We start from the raw sequence: 17,901 nt of genomic DNA, 5'->3' as shown, positions 1-17,901 counted from the left end.
ATATCTAATACACCATGCCATGTAGCTTGAGACATAAAGAACCACAACATGAGGATAGATCCATATCAGCAGGTTCAATAAGAATTGTAACAAGGTAGCTCATTAAGCAATGTCTCAATATGTGCTGGGTCAGGAAGATTTTGGGCATCACATGCCAGGACAGATCCTCAAACAAAGATGTACTCTCCCAAGCCCACACTCTCCCAGCATGTTCACACTCCTATCTCAGCGACGTCTATGCTGGTTTGTTGCAAATGATCACAGAGCCTGAAGAGAGACAAACAGGTCATGTATCCACTCCAGTGACTGGAGGAAGAATGACCATTGGGAGGAATGGAGAGAGAAGAAATGCCATGGTGCACCTGTAGCAGCAAAACCAGACTTCATCTGCCACAATGTACCTGCAGGCATCTTGTGGCTCTCTCATCTGTGTCAATGGGCATATTTAGCAAGTAACTCGGTGTATTAAAGGGCTCAGGTTATAGCATACTTTGTGGGTTGTGGTAAGAGATTGCAGGAACTGTTGAAGGCTAGCTGTCGGAACAGTGGAATTGAGTGAAGACTTTTTGAAGAGATCATCTGAGGAAGAAATTGGAAAATTGCCAGACTTCAGAACTCAGAGAACCCTTTGCAAGCAACTCAACTTAGGACTCGGCTATGGTGTTTAACAGCAAGGACTCTGAAGCAAAAAACCTTATCTGGGCTCAGAGGGAGAAAACTACTTGTAATACAGTGTTATCTCAGTTTATGAACTTAATCCATTCTATAAGTCTGTTCTTAAACCAAAGCTGTTCTTAAACCGAGATGTGCTTTCCCTAATGAGGCCTTTCACCACCAGTGCCCTTCCACCATTCGGCTTCCGTTCGTAGACAGAGTTAAAGTTCGCTAACCGGAACACTACTTCCAGTTTTGCAGAGTTCGTATACCGAATAGTTCATAAACAGGGCTGTTCTTAAACCGAGGTACCACTGTACCGCTAAATAGTATGTGATGTATAGCGGTGTGTGTTTGTGTTGGCCTAGTATAGACAACTCTGTTAAATGGCTGTTTTCTGTGCTCAGATTAACCGTGTGACTGGGCTTCCATAGTGTATACACTCAACAACCCCAACACTTTCTGTCCTCTTGTGATCCTGCTGCCCGTGGACTTTTACATGCAACTTGCTAATATTTTTTTATTAAAAATATATCTCAGTATGGGTTTTCCATTTTCTTCGCAACAGAGACATCAGGACACAGAATTTCCTAGAAAAATTAAGCCTTCAGAGTGAAACCAATAAGCAGAGCTGTTTGCATGATTTATTGTTTTTTAATAATATCAATGTAAGGACATTATTGATCTTTTGCAGCTAAGTGACGGTTATTAACACAAACAATATATAAGTGCATGAAGTGACATATTTATTGAAAAAAACAAACTTTAAAGCTATACATTATTGGGAAATTGTGGTGGACAAAGCGTGCTTGATCCTTAATGCTGAGGTTTTATGTCTTATCTAGAAAAGTACCAAGGCACAAGGAGCACAGAGCTGTAAGCAGCTGAGTTGACTGTTCACGTATTTGAAAAGCACAAGGGACACATGGGGGCTAAATGGATACATGGGCACTATATGGATACACAGCTAGCAAGTTCCAATATAAAGTGGATAAGAGAAATGTCAGCATGCCAAAAGCTGGAAGTAACCTGTAGGTTTTGGCTGGGTTGCAAAACACTTAGTACACTAAACTACAGATGGAATGGCAAGAGGAATGTGAGAAGGGCATTGCAGCAACCCGAGATTACTCCTGTCATGCCAGGGAAGCTTAAACATGGCTCCTGTCTTCTCCCCATCAACCCACATATATTCTGTTTTCCTTTGTCTTAACAAGCACCCAGTTCCTTTTTCTGTTCAGCCTTGGCTCCAGCAAAGGCATGAAGGCCTGAGCTACCTCCGTCTGAGCCTTCCACCCATATCTGCCATATATAGGTCTGCAAACCGCACCATCTTCTTGAGAGGTCCTGGGCTACTTTGAGATTTGCTCCACTCCTTGCAGGTGGAGTTGCATCACTGACACCAGGACAGCAACAGGACTGCAGCCCACCTTGTCACTCAGGTATGGTCCTGGTGGATCAAAATGATCTTCATTTATATTAGTTACTGAATTTTTATCCTATCCTTCTTCCTGCTGGAACTCTGGGTGGCCAACAAATATATCAAAAAATGCAATCACATTAAAAGAGTTTGGATTTGGATTTGATATTCCGCTTTATCACTACCCGAAGGAGTCTCAAAACGGCAAACATTCTCCTTTCCCTTCCTTCCCCACAACAAACACTCTGTGAGGTGAGTGGGGCTTAGAGACTTTAAAGAAGTGAGACTAGCCCAAGGTCACCCAGCAGCTGCATGTGGAGGAGCAGAGAAGCGAACCCGGTTCCCCAGATTATGAGTCTATCGCTCTTAACCACTACACCACACTGGCTCTAAAACCACAAAGCACTAATTAATCCAACTGAATGCTCATAGCAGCAGCATGTATGGTCATCACCAAGTTTTGGAAGGACCTTAAGGGAACAGCTGTAACAACTTGGTACAAGAGAGTGTGGCAAATAGCTCTCATGGAGAAAAAATGACAGAAAACCCAAAATTAGCAAAAGGAATAAAACACAAGGACACGTTCTCTGTAAAGTGCTGGAACTTTATTATATACTCAAAGCATTCCAGAAAATGAAAGTCCCAAAGCCATCTTGTGGATAGTGTAATCATCAGTATTTTGTTGTTTCTCCACTGTCATAAAGCAATGTGCTACTACTGTAAGGCAAATGTGAGCATCACTTTGGGGTCCCCAACACTGAAGTTGAGGGTGATGTTTTTCTGTGAAAAATCGTTGTTCAAACTCTATTTCACAGGACTGTAGGTCCTGAGCTGCTGGAAAATACCAAATAATATTTGAAAAGAAACACTAATTAATAACGTATAAAGACGTATATTCCTGGGTGTTTGATTTCTCTTGCACTCAAGGTGGCAGGTGAATGGACTACGTGCAGAAGCAGCTGCTGCTGCTGCATTGGTTCTCCTTCAGAAACAAGGATGAAATCACAGAAAGGAATAATCCACTGCTGCACATGTGACAGGCTACCAAATGAGAAACATTAAGGGATTTGTGGCACCTAACTTCAAAAATATCCAGGATCCATTTACAGAATCTGCACAGGAAAAACAGGTCTATTTACAACAGCATACTGATGTTCAACAGGACTGGTACTAGGATAACAAACCAGCCAGAATCAATCCATGCAGCTGAAGTGGCAGCTGTCATCAGATGTCTATTGGCTAAACCTGCTCCCTTGAGCATTGAATCACTCTGCAATATCCTTCAATTTCTGCCAAAGCACATGCTTTTGATGTGAAGTCAGAAGAGCCCTGCTGGGTCAGATTAAAAAAGTCCTCTCTATTAGTCCCACATCTCCTTACCCTCAATGGCCAAGCAAATTCCTTTGGGAAGCCTACAGGGAGGGTGTGAGCATAACACTCCCCTCTTGTTGCCCAGTAACTGGTATTCAGAAGAATTGGTGCCCAGGACTCTGAATTCCAGAAGAGAGCTAGAGTTGGCCAGCAGACCAACTTTGACAGTTGGGCGTGACTATTCACATGCTAATCACATCATTAGAACATCTGGTGTCAAGTTCAAATAGGCTTACTGCGACCACCAATGACCTGAGTAGTTGTCACAGTGAGCCCCTTCAAATTCCATTTGCAGGTGCAGTTTGGATTGGAACTGCACCTGCAAACACAAACTGGGGCTCTCAGCAAACCACTTTGAAGGCATGCAATCAATCAGCTTATTGGTGCAAAAGGGTTCTTCCAAAATGGCTTGCTTTGGCATCAATCAGCTGCTTGACACTGACTGTGAGCTCCCTCAGTTCCCTAATGGGAAACATCCTAGTGCAGCCCACCCACCGTCGCTCCCCTGCAAAGAAACAATGGGGAGCTCACTTGATGCTCCTGATTGTTCCTGTGGAGTCACATCCCTCCTGCCCCACGTGGGGCAGGAGAAACACAGCTTGGGAGAAATTGCCTTGCAGCCCATATTGGGATCCTTGTCCCCACCCCAGTAGACTTAAAACAATTATTTCAGGAATCTGTGGGGTACCGTAATCCACAAAGGGCATTGCAGCTTCCCAGCACAAAGTGTGTTAGAGTGAGAGGTAAAAAAGAAACAAAAGTGCATTAGAGCAGCTTCAGCCTCCCTTCTGAAGCAAAGCAGTGTTTTTCTAACTAGCCTTTTCCGGCTGGAGTGCCAGATGGAGTGATCAGAGTTTTTCCAAATATGTTTGCATATCTACAGGGACTGGGATCATTGTGTCGTTTGCCATAACTAACAGAGGAACAGCTGTTAGTTGGTGGTGATTGTCTGTTATTAATCACCGAAGCCTAAGTCCAAATGGGTGACCTAAGATGGAGTAAGGTGCCACCATAACCCATTACCTCCCCCCGGAGGCATCTATTTCACACTGAAATGATCCCCGATGATGTTTTAACTAGGCCATTCACTGTTCCAGAAGGCCATTCCAATCCTATCTGAACATACTGCATATTTGAAGGGCATGAAATAATGACGTTGAAATTACACAATAGGCGAATTTGAGCATCCAGATCAAAGGAGGAGGGTGTAGCGTCGGCACATCAGCCGTGTTGTGAAATTGCAATGCCCTGCAATGTTGACAGTGAAATGGTCCAGAAACTATCAGGATGATAGTAGCCATTTTATGGGATCAGGACAAACAATTTACATTTAATTACTGGGAGGTTAGGAGCAGAAAAGGTTTATTAGATTAAAATTTGCTAGGGCCATGAGGGGCCAAATAATCTTGCTTTGGGAGCTGGAGTCAACCTGTAAGACCCCAGCTGGCCATCCCTGAGCATGAGGTCATTGGCAACACAAAGTGTACGTCTGGCTCCTACTAAAAAAAAATCTGTTGCTGTTTCTCAATATGCAAAGTGGATGCCATGTGAAAATCCCCTAGGGATGCCTGAGGGATGCTATTTTTTTGCAAATTTTGACTTCCACTGACCTGATCCAAACTTCCCACGCTAGTGTGTGGCTTAGAAGTCACTCTCGGTCAGATTTCACACATCTCCAAATGTTGCGACACAGTCATTACCTCAGAAAATGTATCGAAATGCACTTTAAAATTATAATTTGAGGGGAAAGGGACATTCACATTCATACATATGTATAAAATGCTGGTTTTCATAAAAAATTAAAATCCTCAGATTAATGTGGAAATGTCAGACTTTTGATAGGGCTGAGGCAGGTGAAAATAAAATGGGTTGGACATAAAACCATTTGTGCCCCTCCCTTTATGGCTTGGGGGTGGGTGAGAGGGCACTAAATATTGTTCTTCCCCAGGTGAAAGGTGGAGAAAGGTCAGGTGAGAGCCAGGAGTGAAGACTGCCTGTCTGCCAATATGGGTGGGTAATTTTTGAAACTTTTCTACATTACTTATTAAGTGGGAAGCTGAGATTGATAATGGCTTTTTGTGCATGGCAATTTTATTATTTTCCTAGAGTTTGCCTTTATTCACATTCAACTGGTTTTAAGCTGCTCTCTGGAAATCGTTTTAATTTATTAGTAGTACAGTTGATGCTGCATTGTTGAATTTTTGACATTAGGCTTATTTATATTAATAACTGGGGGGGGCAGAATCCTACTGAATCTATTGTTATAGAATTGTGTTTGCTATATAGCTAGGCTTATAGAATGGGATTGTGTATTGATGGGTTCCTGCTATACTTGTGATCTACTTTAGAACACAATCCTAAAATAATCTAATGTGGGAAAGCAGATCAGTTTTTCTTAAGCATGTTTGCTCAGAAGAATGTTCCATCAGATTCAGTGGTGCTTAGGACTGTGAATTAAGGGGTCAAGAAGGAAGATCCAAAGGAAAAGAAACAATTGTGCCAAATAAATAGCTCTAATATTTGCAGAAGCTTAATATGTATAGGGAGCAGCATCTGTTGAAACTTATGGGGAGCTGCCAAAGATTTTCTTTAACATCCCATACATAGTAGGCAAATAATTTTGATAGGATTGAGGCAGGTGAAAATAAAATGGGTTGGACATAAATAATTTCTTGAATAATTTGATTGGTATCCATTTTCACTCAGCTTCCAGAAAACATCCCAAACACATTTCACAATCAAGCAATGTGCACAGAGATAGGAAACCATTGTACAGATTTTGTGACAAAATGGTGTTCCTGCACAGCTAATGAGGAAACCTGCACTCAGACTCATCTACTGCAAGTTCATTTATTGGCAAATAATTTGTAAAAGGGAACAGCTGCCATTCATTACATTTCTCTGTCCCTCAAAATGCACCTTTCTATATATAAACCAGATTTGCTCACTCCAAAACTGCAGCCAATACCTGCATCCAGCAAATGTGTTGATCTATGATCCTTTATATTTGCGCACGCACACACATTATCCTGTTTGCCTTAATGTAAATGCTGCCTGTGTTAGATCTTGCTTAGATCTAACACAGACTCCATCAAAGCATGCATACGGCTGCTCCTTTGCTTCCACCTTATGACACAATTTGTTCCCAAAGGGAGATATTATACACACACAAACACACACTTTCCCCGAGCTACGAAACATGAATCCTAGTCACCACAGAGCAAGCACCTGGAGCTAAGACACTTCACCACCAGCAGCAGCAGCAGCAGCCCACAATGACTCCTGGGGAGGAGGGTTGATTCATTCCTCACTGTGAATTGGCAACTGTCACAGGACAGCATCTTTCTGCTGCAGAGAAAATGTCAAAGACCTCTCTCAGATCTCAGAAGCCTGGTGTCATCAACTCCAAATTTAAAGACAGCCCACAACTCAACTGCTTCAGCAGACCTGCTGGAGAAAACAAACTTGAAGCCAAGGTCCAAAGGCAGAAATAGCCTATTGTGGGTCAAATCTTTGATTGGACTGCATTCCTTGCATTACCTATTCTCTCTCTCCTTGTCTTGTCTTGCTTTCTTGTTTCTGCCCTCTAGCCTTTTGTTCTGGATACAAATTCCAACCAACAGCACAGAAGTAAGTCCTATGGAACATACATTGACCTGGGCTAGGATTGCAGCCTGCCTTGCTAGGTTAAAGGAGTACATTGATAAAATGTTATTAAGTATGAAGAGAGGTCAGGCATCCTTTAATAAGAATGGAATGTTTGAGGGCTTTGTATAGAGAGAGGATTGGAGTCTTCTCACTGTGCCTTTTGCCTCTGCTCCACCTTGTCAACGTCCAAGGGGTCAACGGCAACGAGGCATTGTGGCCTCACACTGCTTTGTCCCACCTGACTATCCTGACATCTTTGTATCATTGCTTTTTTTCTTTTCCCCTTTGTCCAGTTTTATTTTCAGCCACAGCTTCTGCTTTAAAGCACAATTGTTCATTTTATGTAGTGGCAAGATTTCATAAACTCTTACTGAAACGGCAGTATAAAAATAACTATTTGGAGCTGTTATATTAAAGGACCTCCAAGAACACAAGGAAAACATTGGTAGTTTTTTGTTGTTGTTTTTTAAAGTATTAGTCCCATTTCCAAATGAGGGCAATGGCAATACTTAATCTTTGGATGACTAGTAGCAGAACAAATATGTTCTTATCTAATCTGCAGCAAATCTTCCCCAAAACTGCTGCTGTGCTAAAAAATTTATAACAACTGCAGCTAATAAAAGCAGAGTTTGGAACCACCTTAGTTTATCTTTGCTAGAACTGTATGAAGAAATCAAAGAAAGCTTTTCCACACTAGTTGGGAAATTGTGCTATGTGTTAGCAGCATGAGGGGGATCATTTTATTTCTTGATGCATCATGGATGCAACTCACTAAATATTCAGATTGGAAGCATTTTGCAGGAATTTCTGACTGATAGAATACCAGGGCATTGAAATGCATTCATGTGACGGAGTGGGACCTTAGTTTTCTATTGAAATGAAAGGGGTGCGATTTAAGGCCCCTCAAGTCAAGGGCATTTAGCATATGAGCACTGTCTGCATTGCAAAATCCAGGTTAGGAGTTTACATGACAGAAGTGGATCTTGATCGACCACTATGGTGGCAAACAATGGCATCAGTGCCTTCTCCAGTCATGCTGGTTTATATGATTGCACAGGAACAGCCAGTATTCTCCATCTGAAATATAGTCCAGCAAATTTAAAACTGGAGCCAATTTTAATTTGTTATGGGTTTAGCCGCATCACATTTCTATTTTGCACTGCTCTGCGGTACACAGGACCTACTCATAATATTTGTTGTTGTTTAGTCGTTTAGTCGTGTCCGACTCTTCGTGATCCCATGGACCAGAGCACGCCAGGCACTCCTGTCTATACTACTATATTATTATTATTATTATTATTATTATTATTAATCATTTATACCCCGCCCATCTGAGAGGCTTCCAACAAAGATTAAAAATACATTAAAATGTCACACATTAAAAACTTCCCTGAACAGGGCTGCCTTCAGATGTCTTCTAAATGTCAGGTAGTTGTTTATCTCTTTGACATCTGAAGGGAGGGCGTTCCACAGGGTGGGTGCCACTACCAAGAAGGCCCTCTGCCTGGTTCTCTGTAGCTTTGCTTCTTGCAATGAGTGAACCACCAGAAGGCCCTCGGCATTGGACCTCAGCGTCCAGGCAGAACGATGGGGGTGGAGACGCTCCTTCAGGTATACTGGGCTGAAGGGCATATCATCTGTCCTTTACATCAGAATGAGGCCTTTTTGCTTCCAGTGGCAGTTTGTGGTGCTGAGTGACAACCTTCTGGGCTACTAAGAAGCATGTGTGAGAGCTCAGATGATGTCTTGCAACAATTCAGCATGACCAGCCACCACAAGACTGTGAGCAATGAGAGCAGGAAATATAGTATATGTACCTCTTTCCCAACTTCACTTGTTCAAGTAGCACAACCCACCCACCCTCCTCCCCTTGGAGGAAGAGCAATGATTCACATACACACACACACACACACACACACAGACACACACACACACACACGCACACGCACACGCACACACACACACACACACCTAACCTGATTAGCATTGGATTGGCACATTTTCCACTTTCCCTAGGATGCTGCATTCTGGGTCAACTGGTAGAATGATTTGACTGATTGATTTAATGATTTCTAATTGTCTCAAGACAGCATCTTAAAAAGTAGAGACATCACCTTGCCAACAAAGGTCCGTATAGTAAAAGCTATGGTTTTCCCAGTAGTGATGTATGGAAGTGAGAGCTGGACCATAAAGAAGGCTGATCACTGAAGAATTGATGCTTTTGAATTATGGTGCTGGAGGAGACTCTTGAGAGTCCCATGGACTGCAAGAAGAACAAACCTATCCATTCTGAAGGAAATCAGCCCTGGGTGCTCACTGGAAGGACAGATCGTGAAGCTGAGGCTCCAAGACTTTGGCCACCTCATGAGAAGAGAAGACTCCCTGGAAAAGACCCTGATGTTGGGAAAGATGGAGGGCACAAGGAGAAGGGGACGACAGAGGACAAGATGGTTGGACAGTGTTCTCGAAGCTACAAACATGAGTCTGACCAAACTGCGGGAGGCAGTGGAAGACAGAAGTGCCTGGCATGCTCTGGTCCATGGGGTCACGAAGAGTCGGACACGGCTAAACGACTAAACAACAACAATTGTCTCAGCTTTGCAGGTTGACCTATGCCAGAGGACAAGTTCTTTAGAGAGAGAGGGGCAGTGGGCAGAGACCCTAAAATGTGAATGTAGGGTACACAGAGACGGTTGCAGAACTCCTACAGGAAGGGCAATGGTGGCATCCAATAGCAGTGTCTGGGCAGCTGAAGTAGATTCCTACAGAGGGCAGGGCAGGCTTGCCAAGAGGGTCTGGCACAGGATTGACCTATGAGCACCTGAGGCAGCTGTGGCCAGAAAGCCAAGTCTGTTCCCCAGGGCATGGAAACAGGTGTCCATCAGTTCTCCACATTCACTGGTGCTAAGTTTTTATATTGCTGAAAGTTTTAAAAGTTTAATAAATAAAAAAAGCTTTGGCTTATTTAATCTCAATATAGTGTCCGCCTCGTTTCGCTGCCCACAATTACAGTATGGCTGAATCATCCCACTTTATGTTTTGCCCTTTTGCTTGCTTGCTTATGAAAAGCCTAGGAATGAGGATATCACAACCTATCTTGGTAATACATAACCAGCAGAATCATATCCAACCTGTCCTATTTATTCATAATATATTAGAAACCAAAATTATATCCAACCTGTTCTGTTTATTTGATCTAAAACTTGCCTACTCAGTTTTTACGTTATATTTCTAGAACTATTATTTCCTTTTCCAAATTCCACATTGCCCCTTCCCTGTAACATCACATTCATCTGTATTTTGTCTTTGTCTGTTTTAAAACTTCAATTCAAAAGGCTACCAGCACTTGGCCTTCAATGCGCTATAGGATCACTCTATATCAAGGGGCAGAGGGATGCTAGCCATTGGCTAAGCTTGCCACAGCTGTGGGAATTATAGTTATAGGCAAAATCTGTTGGGGGAAATGTTCCCCACGTCTGCTTTACAGATTCCTGAATGAAATATTTCATATTCCCATTGCTCTTGTTAATGTACGATCCATTTGTGTTTAACCTACTTAAACCACAAAACAAAAATATCTTCATTAAGTGCCTCTCTGGAAAACACTACATTTCATTCCAATTTCTTATCCCTGTTCAGATTTTTATCACTCCAGAAGCCAATTCTCCCTCTCCAGAGTCCCATTTTGTGAAGCCTGGTAGACAGAATTTCTGCTCCAAATGAACTTTCCGGTCAGTTCTGGAGTGCTTGTCTAGCACAATGTCTAAGCAGGCTCAGGAAACCTTTTGTTTTCTTTATGCCAAGACATGCATGGTGTTATCTACTTGTGTACCCTACAAATATTTTATGTGCAGAAATGGACAAGCATAATAGAGTCCTTAAGTGCTGCTAAAACAGAATTTAATAATGTAGGCTTCAGAAGAAACACCTTCAAGAAAGCTCAGAGAGAATGATCCCTTTTATAGGAGCTCTTTATCATATTTGATTCTCGCCTGCACCTTCCCCTTGGTGCTGTGCCCTGACTAATTAAGAGATGGCACTCTTCCATTTTGGAACGCCAGCTTTTTTCATGAATTATTCCACTACTTGGTTGTTTTAGCTTCCTGTTAGACACCCCTCCTAATGTTCCACAAATACATAAATCCCCCAATGCAGCTGACACTGGGAGTAAACAAACCAAAGGAGAGTGGCTTGCCGCATGAAAAGTGCAATAAAATTAACTGATAACCAATTTGTTACTGATTTCTTTTCATCTGCTTCTTCATACTGCAAGCTCTTTTCATGACTTCATTCACCAGTGCCCCTATAAAAACTGATATGAGAAATAAATAAAACATCCCAAATAAGAGTATGCAGACAACTCTAATCAAAGTTGTCATTGCAACACTCAAAATCTTTTCCCTAGTGTTTGGTTTTTCTGTTCTAGCTACTTAAGCACCATCTTCACTTGGAGAATCAGGGGTTGAAATGGTGCAGGAAGCAGGATCTGACAGGACAGCAGCAAAATTAAATTAGTCACAATAAAATGGTGGGGATAAAAAAAGGGCTTAAATCAGAATCATAAATAATTGAAATGGGCTTTTGGTCTTTTAAAAAAGGAAAAGAAGCTGGGAGATAATAATCTGCAGGAATAAAACAAAAGAAGAACCTTAGAATCAAAGTTCACACAATGCATTCTAAAATAAAAAGAGGACAAGGAATAGAAGCGTAACACAACTTTGCAAAGGGGAAAAATGAGAAGCACTTCTTGACTTGCATAAAATGCTCCAAAGTGCCTGAAGTTAATAAAAGCCATCTGCTACATTTAGAACAAATACATAAAACAAAGTATGAATTCACTACATTTACATTGAGGGTGCACATCATGTGTCAAGAAGGAAGCTGGGAAGGGCACTGACTGACAGCAGAGCTGCTCAGAGGCAGCAGAGGTGGCTTGCACACTCTGAGAGCCATTCCTTCTTTTCCCATGTCTCCCTCAACCCAGTGGCGTAGTGTGGGGGGGTGCAGGGGGGGCCAGCCACACCGGGCGCAACATCTGGGGGTTAGGGTTAGGGGGCGCAAATCCATGGGTTAGGGGGCGCAAATCCACGGGTTAGGGGGCACAAATTACTTGCCTTGCCCCGGGTGCTGACAACCCATGCTACGCCACTGCCTCAACCATCCTAATGGCTCAATCCTATACTGGTGCTAAATCAAGTTAAGATGGAGCAAAGTATGCCAGACCCATTCTGCCCACGGCTGGCTGAGCTGGCCTAAGCCTGACAGAGGGAAAATAAGCCTTTAAAACACTGTGAGTTACACCACCTTTCTTGCCAGATTAACTTATACCAGGTTGCCAGGTCACAGGACTGAGCTGAACAGGCTTAGGATCCAGGCTAAGTCTCATCCTCTCTGGTCCTACCATGATCCACTTGCTCCCAGCTGAGCTGGGATGGAGAAGATGGTATATCTCCAACTGAGTCAGGGATGGGGATTTATGCTGGTATAGTCCAGCTGCACCGCAAACTTCCTGGTTTAAGTGGAGTTCTGCTGGATCCTAACCCAGCTAATTCTCATGGATCTTGCTATAGGATTGTTACCTTTGTTCATTCATTCATTCAAAGCAATTTATAAATATTAAAACAACAAAATAAAACTACTGTGGCAACCTTAAGAAGAATGGTCAATAAAACCACAAATTATTAACAATACAAAACACAACCTTAACACATTAAACTAAACACATTAAACTTTCTTCTGTCTTTTTTCTTTTCTTTCTTTTTTGTAAGCTTTAAACGTAATAAATATTATTTTAAAAAAACAAAACAACAAATTATTGTCAGAGTTCAAAAGTACAAGCTGATTAAAATTCCCAGTTGTATAAAAAGGGCAATACTCTGCCATTAGAGACTGTGCAACACCTCCTTTCTCAGCTGACCCACAAGAGCTGTCAACTGAGCAACCTTACAGGTTGGGAAGCACAAATTAGAAATGTGTGCCAGGTCTGCTCTGTTTGCTGACACATTCAGTTTCAGCGGCCAACTAGCTGGTAGATATGACCAAAATCCTTGTAGGTGGTCTCTCAATACAGCAGACACCATGGCCAAACAGCAAATCTTGGACCAAACTTCTTTAGGGTGCAGGTGGTAGATCACATGGATGAATGCTCAGAGAATACACACACACGTCCAGCTGATCTGAGACCAGTGGATCTTATGCAGGTCCCACATATCTTATATAAGTCCCTAAAAGTGGGCATTCTGGGGAAGTAGTGGGGGTGGGACTGGGGGGGTGGGGACTTAGAGGCAAGTGCGTGAAATGTGTTTCTCCCTTGTAATAATGCCTGGAGGGCAAGGAAGTTTCTTCTTTCAACAGCCAGCATGCAGTTAAAAGTAAGAGCTTCAGAAGGAGGTGCTGTTTAAGCATTGAGGTCACATAGAGGCCTGAAGGATTAAGAAATGGCCAGTTAAATTCAGGGCCTTGTGGCTAGACTACAAGGTAGCTTGGGGATACTTTATGACCACGACCATTTCCTCTCCAGAACCTCAAATTTCTCTATAAGCGTTCACAAGTAGAAAGTAATACAGAGCAACTTTCTTAAGTGGTCTGCCAGGAATAAGCTGGCAATTAGACAGGGCTTCATCCAGCTGGAAACCAAGACATGTAAGCTGCCTGATAACTATTTAATATACTATGTTTCTTCCAGTTTCATGATCACAATTTAAGATTCACAGTGTTTTCCATATAACATTGCTGTTAAGGGAAAGAATATCCTTGATGAATTTGTATTCACAATGAAGAATTAATTTTGAAGATAACCCTACTTCACCCCTTTTGTTCCATTCGCCAAGGAGAAGTTCAGCTGTAAGGTCGGTGAAATATTAAAATAACCATTTCTATTTCCTATTGTACTTCAGTTCAAGGCTTGTGTTATGAAAAAGGAGCATTACCTAGGATAGACAGAAAAGCCTTTGCTCTCTCTGGCTCAGCGGCAGCGCTGCCTCTCAAGTGTGCCTCGCAGACGTACATTCCAATGTCAGCAGAGGTTGGGTTGGCAATAGCAAGACGTCTCCCAAAACTGCTAACTCCACTGGTTATTTTGATCCCGTTCCTCTTCCAGGCTACGCTTAATTTTTCAGTAGGCCTGTGAGGGTAAAAGTCACACCAATTATTACTGTGAATTATGTTATCTGCAGTAATAACACACTGAACATATGACTCACCTAACTCTTCCAGGATTGCAGGCACATTGAGCAAGGGACACTTAGAAATAAATCTAGACGCCGCTCCGAGGTCGTAGGCAGAAGCATGCATCAGAGGAGGGGAAGGGCAGCTCGAGTGCCATCAAACAAGCATGGCTAATTGTTACAGCAATGGAACTTTTAAGTGCTAATGATTTGCTTTGCCTAAGCAAAGGATGCTAAAAATAAACACCACTCAAGGGACACAGCTGTATGGGAGGCACTTTCATTATAGCTCAATTTTGGAGGTGGCTCTAACTATTATCAAGAATGCCTCCGCTTTTGCAGGAAGAAGCAATCAATTGGCTCTTGGGACATTTCGGATCTTTATCTCTCGCGAGGGATCTTCTGCCACCCTTGTACACATTGTAAAAAATTCAATTCACTGGTAAGAAAGCATCAAATCCCCAGTACTCATTTAACATTATTGAGGTACTTGAAGAGCAGAACAGCTATTGTGGCTTCCCTTTCCATATCCAAAGACTTCCTTGGGATGAAGGGGATAAGTAGTATCTTTAATGAATAAGGATAGCATATAAATTAACATATTTATCAGTGCTGTGATTAATTGCAAGGATGTCTAACATTGTAGACACCTGTCCACCAAGACGAGTTGCACAACTTTAATCTTCTGTATAAATAATACTGACAAAATTATTATTATTTTAACTTGCCTATTGCTTTCTGCAGTTCAGGGAATAATGCACATCACTGTGAAAATAAACACTACTCTCGGGACTCAGCTGTATGGAAGGGAGTTTCATTATAACTCAATTTTGAAGATGGCACTAATTATGATCAAGAATGCCTCTGAATTCACAGGGAAGCGGCAACTAGGAATACAATTCAACTCACTAGGTTTAGATTCCACACTTCTTGGGGGGGAAACCAATTCTGCGTATTACCACTTTGAATTAAACAGATGTCTTCTCTCCTATTTCAGGGTCGACATGTTCCTTAAAATGAGTTCTCATTCTGTCCTGGCTGTTACATTACCTGCCATTGGCCACACATTCCAGGATGGCTTCATTACTCCCAGCGACCACACTGGTATTGCGTGGAGGAATTACGATGACAGGAGCTGCAGTGGAGGACAAGATGTCGGGACCTACAAAGGAGGAAACCAAAAAAGCCATAAACATTTGGTATGTCTGGTTCAGGAGAAACATACATGACTAGAGTCAGTATTTACCCAGGTCAGCCAAGTTGTTGCCCCTGAAAAATCTGTCCGTTTTTGGAAGATGTACGGGGACAGCCTTTTAAAAATGTTATTAGTACAGTAACTTTAATTACACTACACATGCAGTATGAGTTATTATAATCCAGTTTCATTGCCTCCTCTGTGCCTCTTAACAGTTAATGCCCTAAGCAAAGATAGATTCATCTTGACTCAAGCACATATTTTCCTAGTGTATAAAAATAATGAAGAGGCACTGCCATTTTTACTGTATTATGCGACTGGACCAGGGCATGATGGGGAACCCCTCTGTTCTCATACTTGGGATCACTGCATCCCAACCCAAGATGCTTTTGGTCTCGCAGATGGCTCTTCTCCACTTGCTGCAACTATATATTGTATTCCTATGTTCGCAACAGCCTGTCCTGCATTGTATTTGGACACATGATAATAAACTTCAATGTCAGTCTGCTTAAATAAATGAAAAAGAGCTTCTCATTCCCATGGATCGTTTGGTACTTATTCTAGAATAGTTGCAACTTGGACACCCTCAGTGATGTTTATTCTCTGGAAAAAGTGATTATGGGGGTGGTTGGCATTTTGTGTTTCCGCAACAAAGAAAGACCAATTACAAGCACACATAAGTATGTCTACTTTCATTGATGAAATTCTTCATAAACAGCAAAAAAAAAAAAAAATTCACTTTTGCTCTGCAGTAGATCTCCATCCTTTCATTAGCAAACGCCTCTTTGGTCATTAAAAAACAAACAAACTGCTTTCCTTATACTTTGCAAACCCCTTTTATTTTAGTACTTGAAGCTTCATATCACTGGAAGCCAAGAGAGCCTCAGGGCTGCTCCCAAGCAACATGGAGGAGGCCCCTTTCTTGGAGAAGAAATAAACAGAGCTCCAAAGAGGTTTTTCCTGCTACCAAGCACTTTTATTTTTATCAAACATTTGCTGACTTATATTTTTAAGATCTTTTCATGTTTTGTTTAATCTTACTACTTCCATGCAGTTTCAAAAGAGCCTGCAAGTACTTGAGTGAATTCTTTTAAAACATTTTTATACACTAGGGAGCAAATACGAAATTAACAAAGCAGCATATCACAGCAACTTCAATCCTCTTTTCTTATCAGAAAAGTAAATAACCCAAATCTGCTTCTCTTTTGTGAGTCTACAAACTGTAAATAATTTAGCTTATGCAACTCGGCATGCTGGGGGGGGGGGATGGCAAGGGGAGAGGGAAAGCTGCTGTCTTAGGCTTGTTTCTTTTAAAAAATTTCAATGCATGTATTTAATAAGTGAATTAAAATACCAATATGTTATTGCTTTGCTTCAAGCTATTCATTTGGGGGAAACACTGCATTGTTTTCACTACATGAAAAAGAGTATAATAAAAGATTGCTAAAAATAAGGATTGCAATAAAAGAGTTGCAGGGGAAAAGGAAATTAAACTACATCTAAACCAATGAAAATCCAAACTGGCTCATCAAACACTATACATTAAGGCAGCTTAGCAGTTATAAAATCTGCATTTGCAAGATGATGCAATTAGGAAATGGCAACTGGAAGTTTCCAGATCCTTCAGTCACTTGCAGAAAAATCTATCATGAAACTGCAGAGGATGAAAAATATTTGTGGCATATTTTCTTCCGTTCTTTTCTTCAGATGTTCAGTAGTACAAAGGTTTAAAATGTGACTAGCAATAGAGAAGAACTGCCCCCAACCCCCAAAAAATTGATTGTGCACATTCATAAATGGCATTGAAGTCTTTGTTTTTTAACCTATCAAATATGACTACCAATCTGATCAATTGTGACTTTCAACACCACCACTGGTTCTACCCAAACAGCTGTTTGAGCCTGACCTTTTGTGCCTTATCCTCAAAACTAGGATCACAGTAAAATCCTGATACTGATGACAAGTTAGTTTGTCATGTCTGCCCATGCTCATTCAGCCTCGATCGCTGCAACCTTGGGTGAGGCCAGATATTGATTGCTGTGACCTGTCACTTTGCCACACCTAGCTCAATGCAGTTGTCCCTTTCGACTCCATCCCAGAACGGTTGCAGGATGTACTCACAGGTGCATGTGAAACCAACCAATCATGACATTGCAACATGCACCATGGTGGCAGAAGACATAACAAGGTCTGAAGTTGCACTTCTTTAATGCACATGTGCAGGGATCTTCGGAAAATGACCAGTGTTAAGTCAAGATTATACAGTGGATTTCAATAAATAGCAAAACAATTAAGTTTTCCATAGAGTACGTTCATCAATCCCTAGGTACAACTAGTGGGGTATGTTTATTTGTTTGTTATAACAGACACACACACACACAAATTATTTATCAAACTGCTTTTCAAACTCCCCACAGCTTAAACATTAGATTTTCATGTGAGAGGGCTTA

General features: G+C 41.7%; 1 protein-coding gene across 8 annotated transcripts in view; it reads right to left on the bottom strand.

Moving 5' to 3' along the window:
- The window catches only part of SDK1 (sidekick cell adhesion molecule 1), a 659,529-nt gene that overhangs the window by 241,090 nt on the left and 400,538 nt on the right, over nucleotides 1-17,901 (bottom strand). For all 8 annotated transcript variants that reach the window (XM_079953648.1, XM_079953647.1, XM_079953646.1 and 5 more), the window contains 2 exons: nucleotides 15,307-15,418; nucleotides 14,020-14,213 (listed from right to left, as the gene is read on the bottom strand). In XM_079953648.1, the coding sequence (XP_079809774.1) occupies nucleotides 14,020-14,213; nucleotides 15,307-15,418 (306 nt within the window). The remainder of the gene's footprint in view (nucleotides 1-14,019; nucleotides 14,214-15,306; nucleotides 15,419-17,901) is intronic.

The sequence above is a fragment of the Podarcis cretensis genome (assembly GCF_951804945.1).
Source record: "Podarcis cretensis genome assembly, chromosome: 14".
In the NCBI taxonomy this organism is placed as follows: Eukaryota; Metazoa; Chordata; class Lepidosauria; order Squamata; family Lacertidae; genus Podarcis; species Podarcis cretensis.
This window is presented reverse-complemented; position numbering and strand designations above follow the sequence as displayed.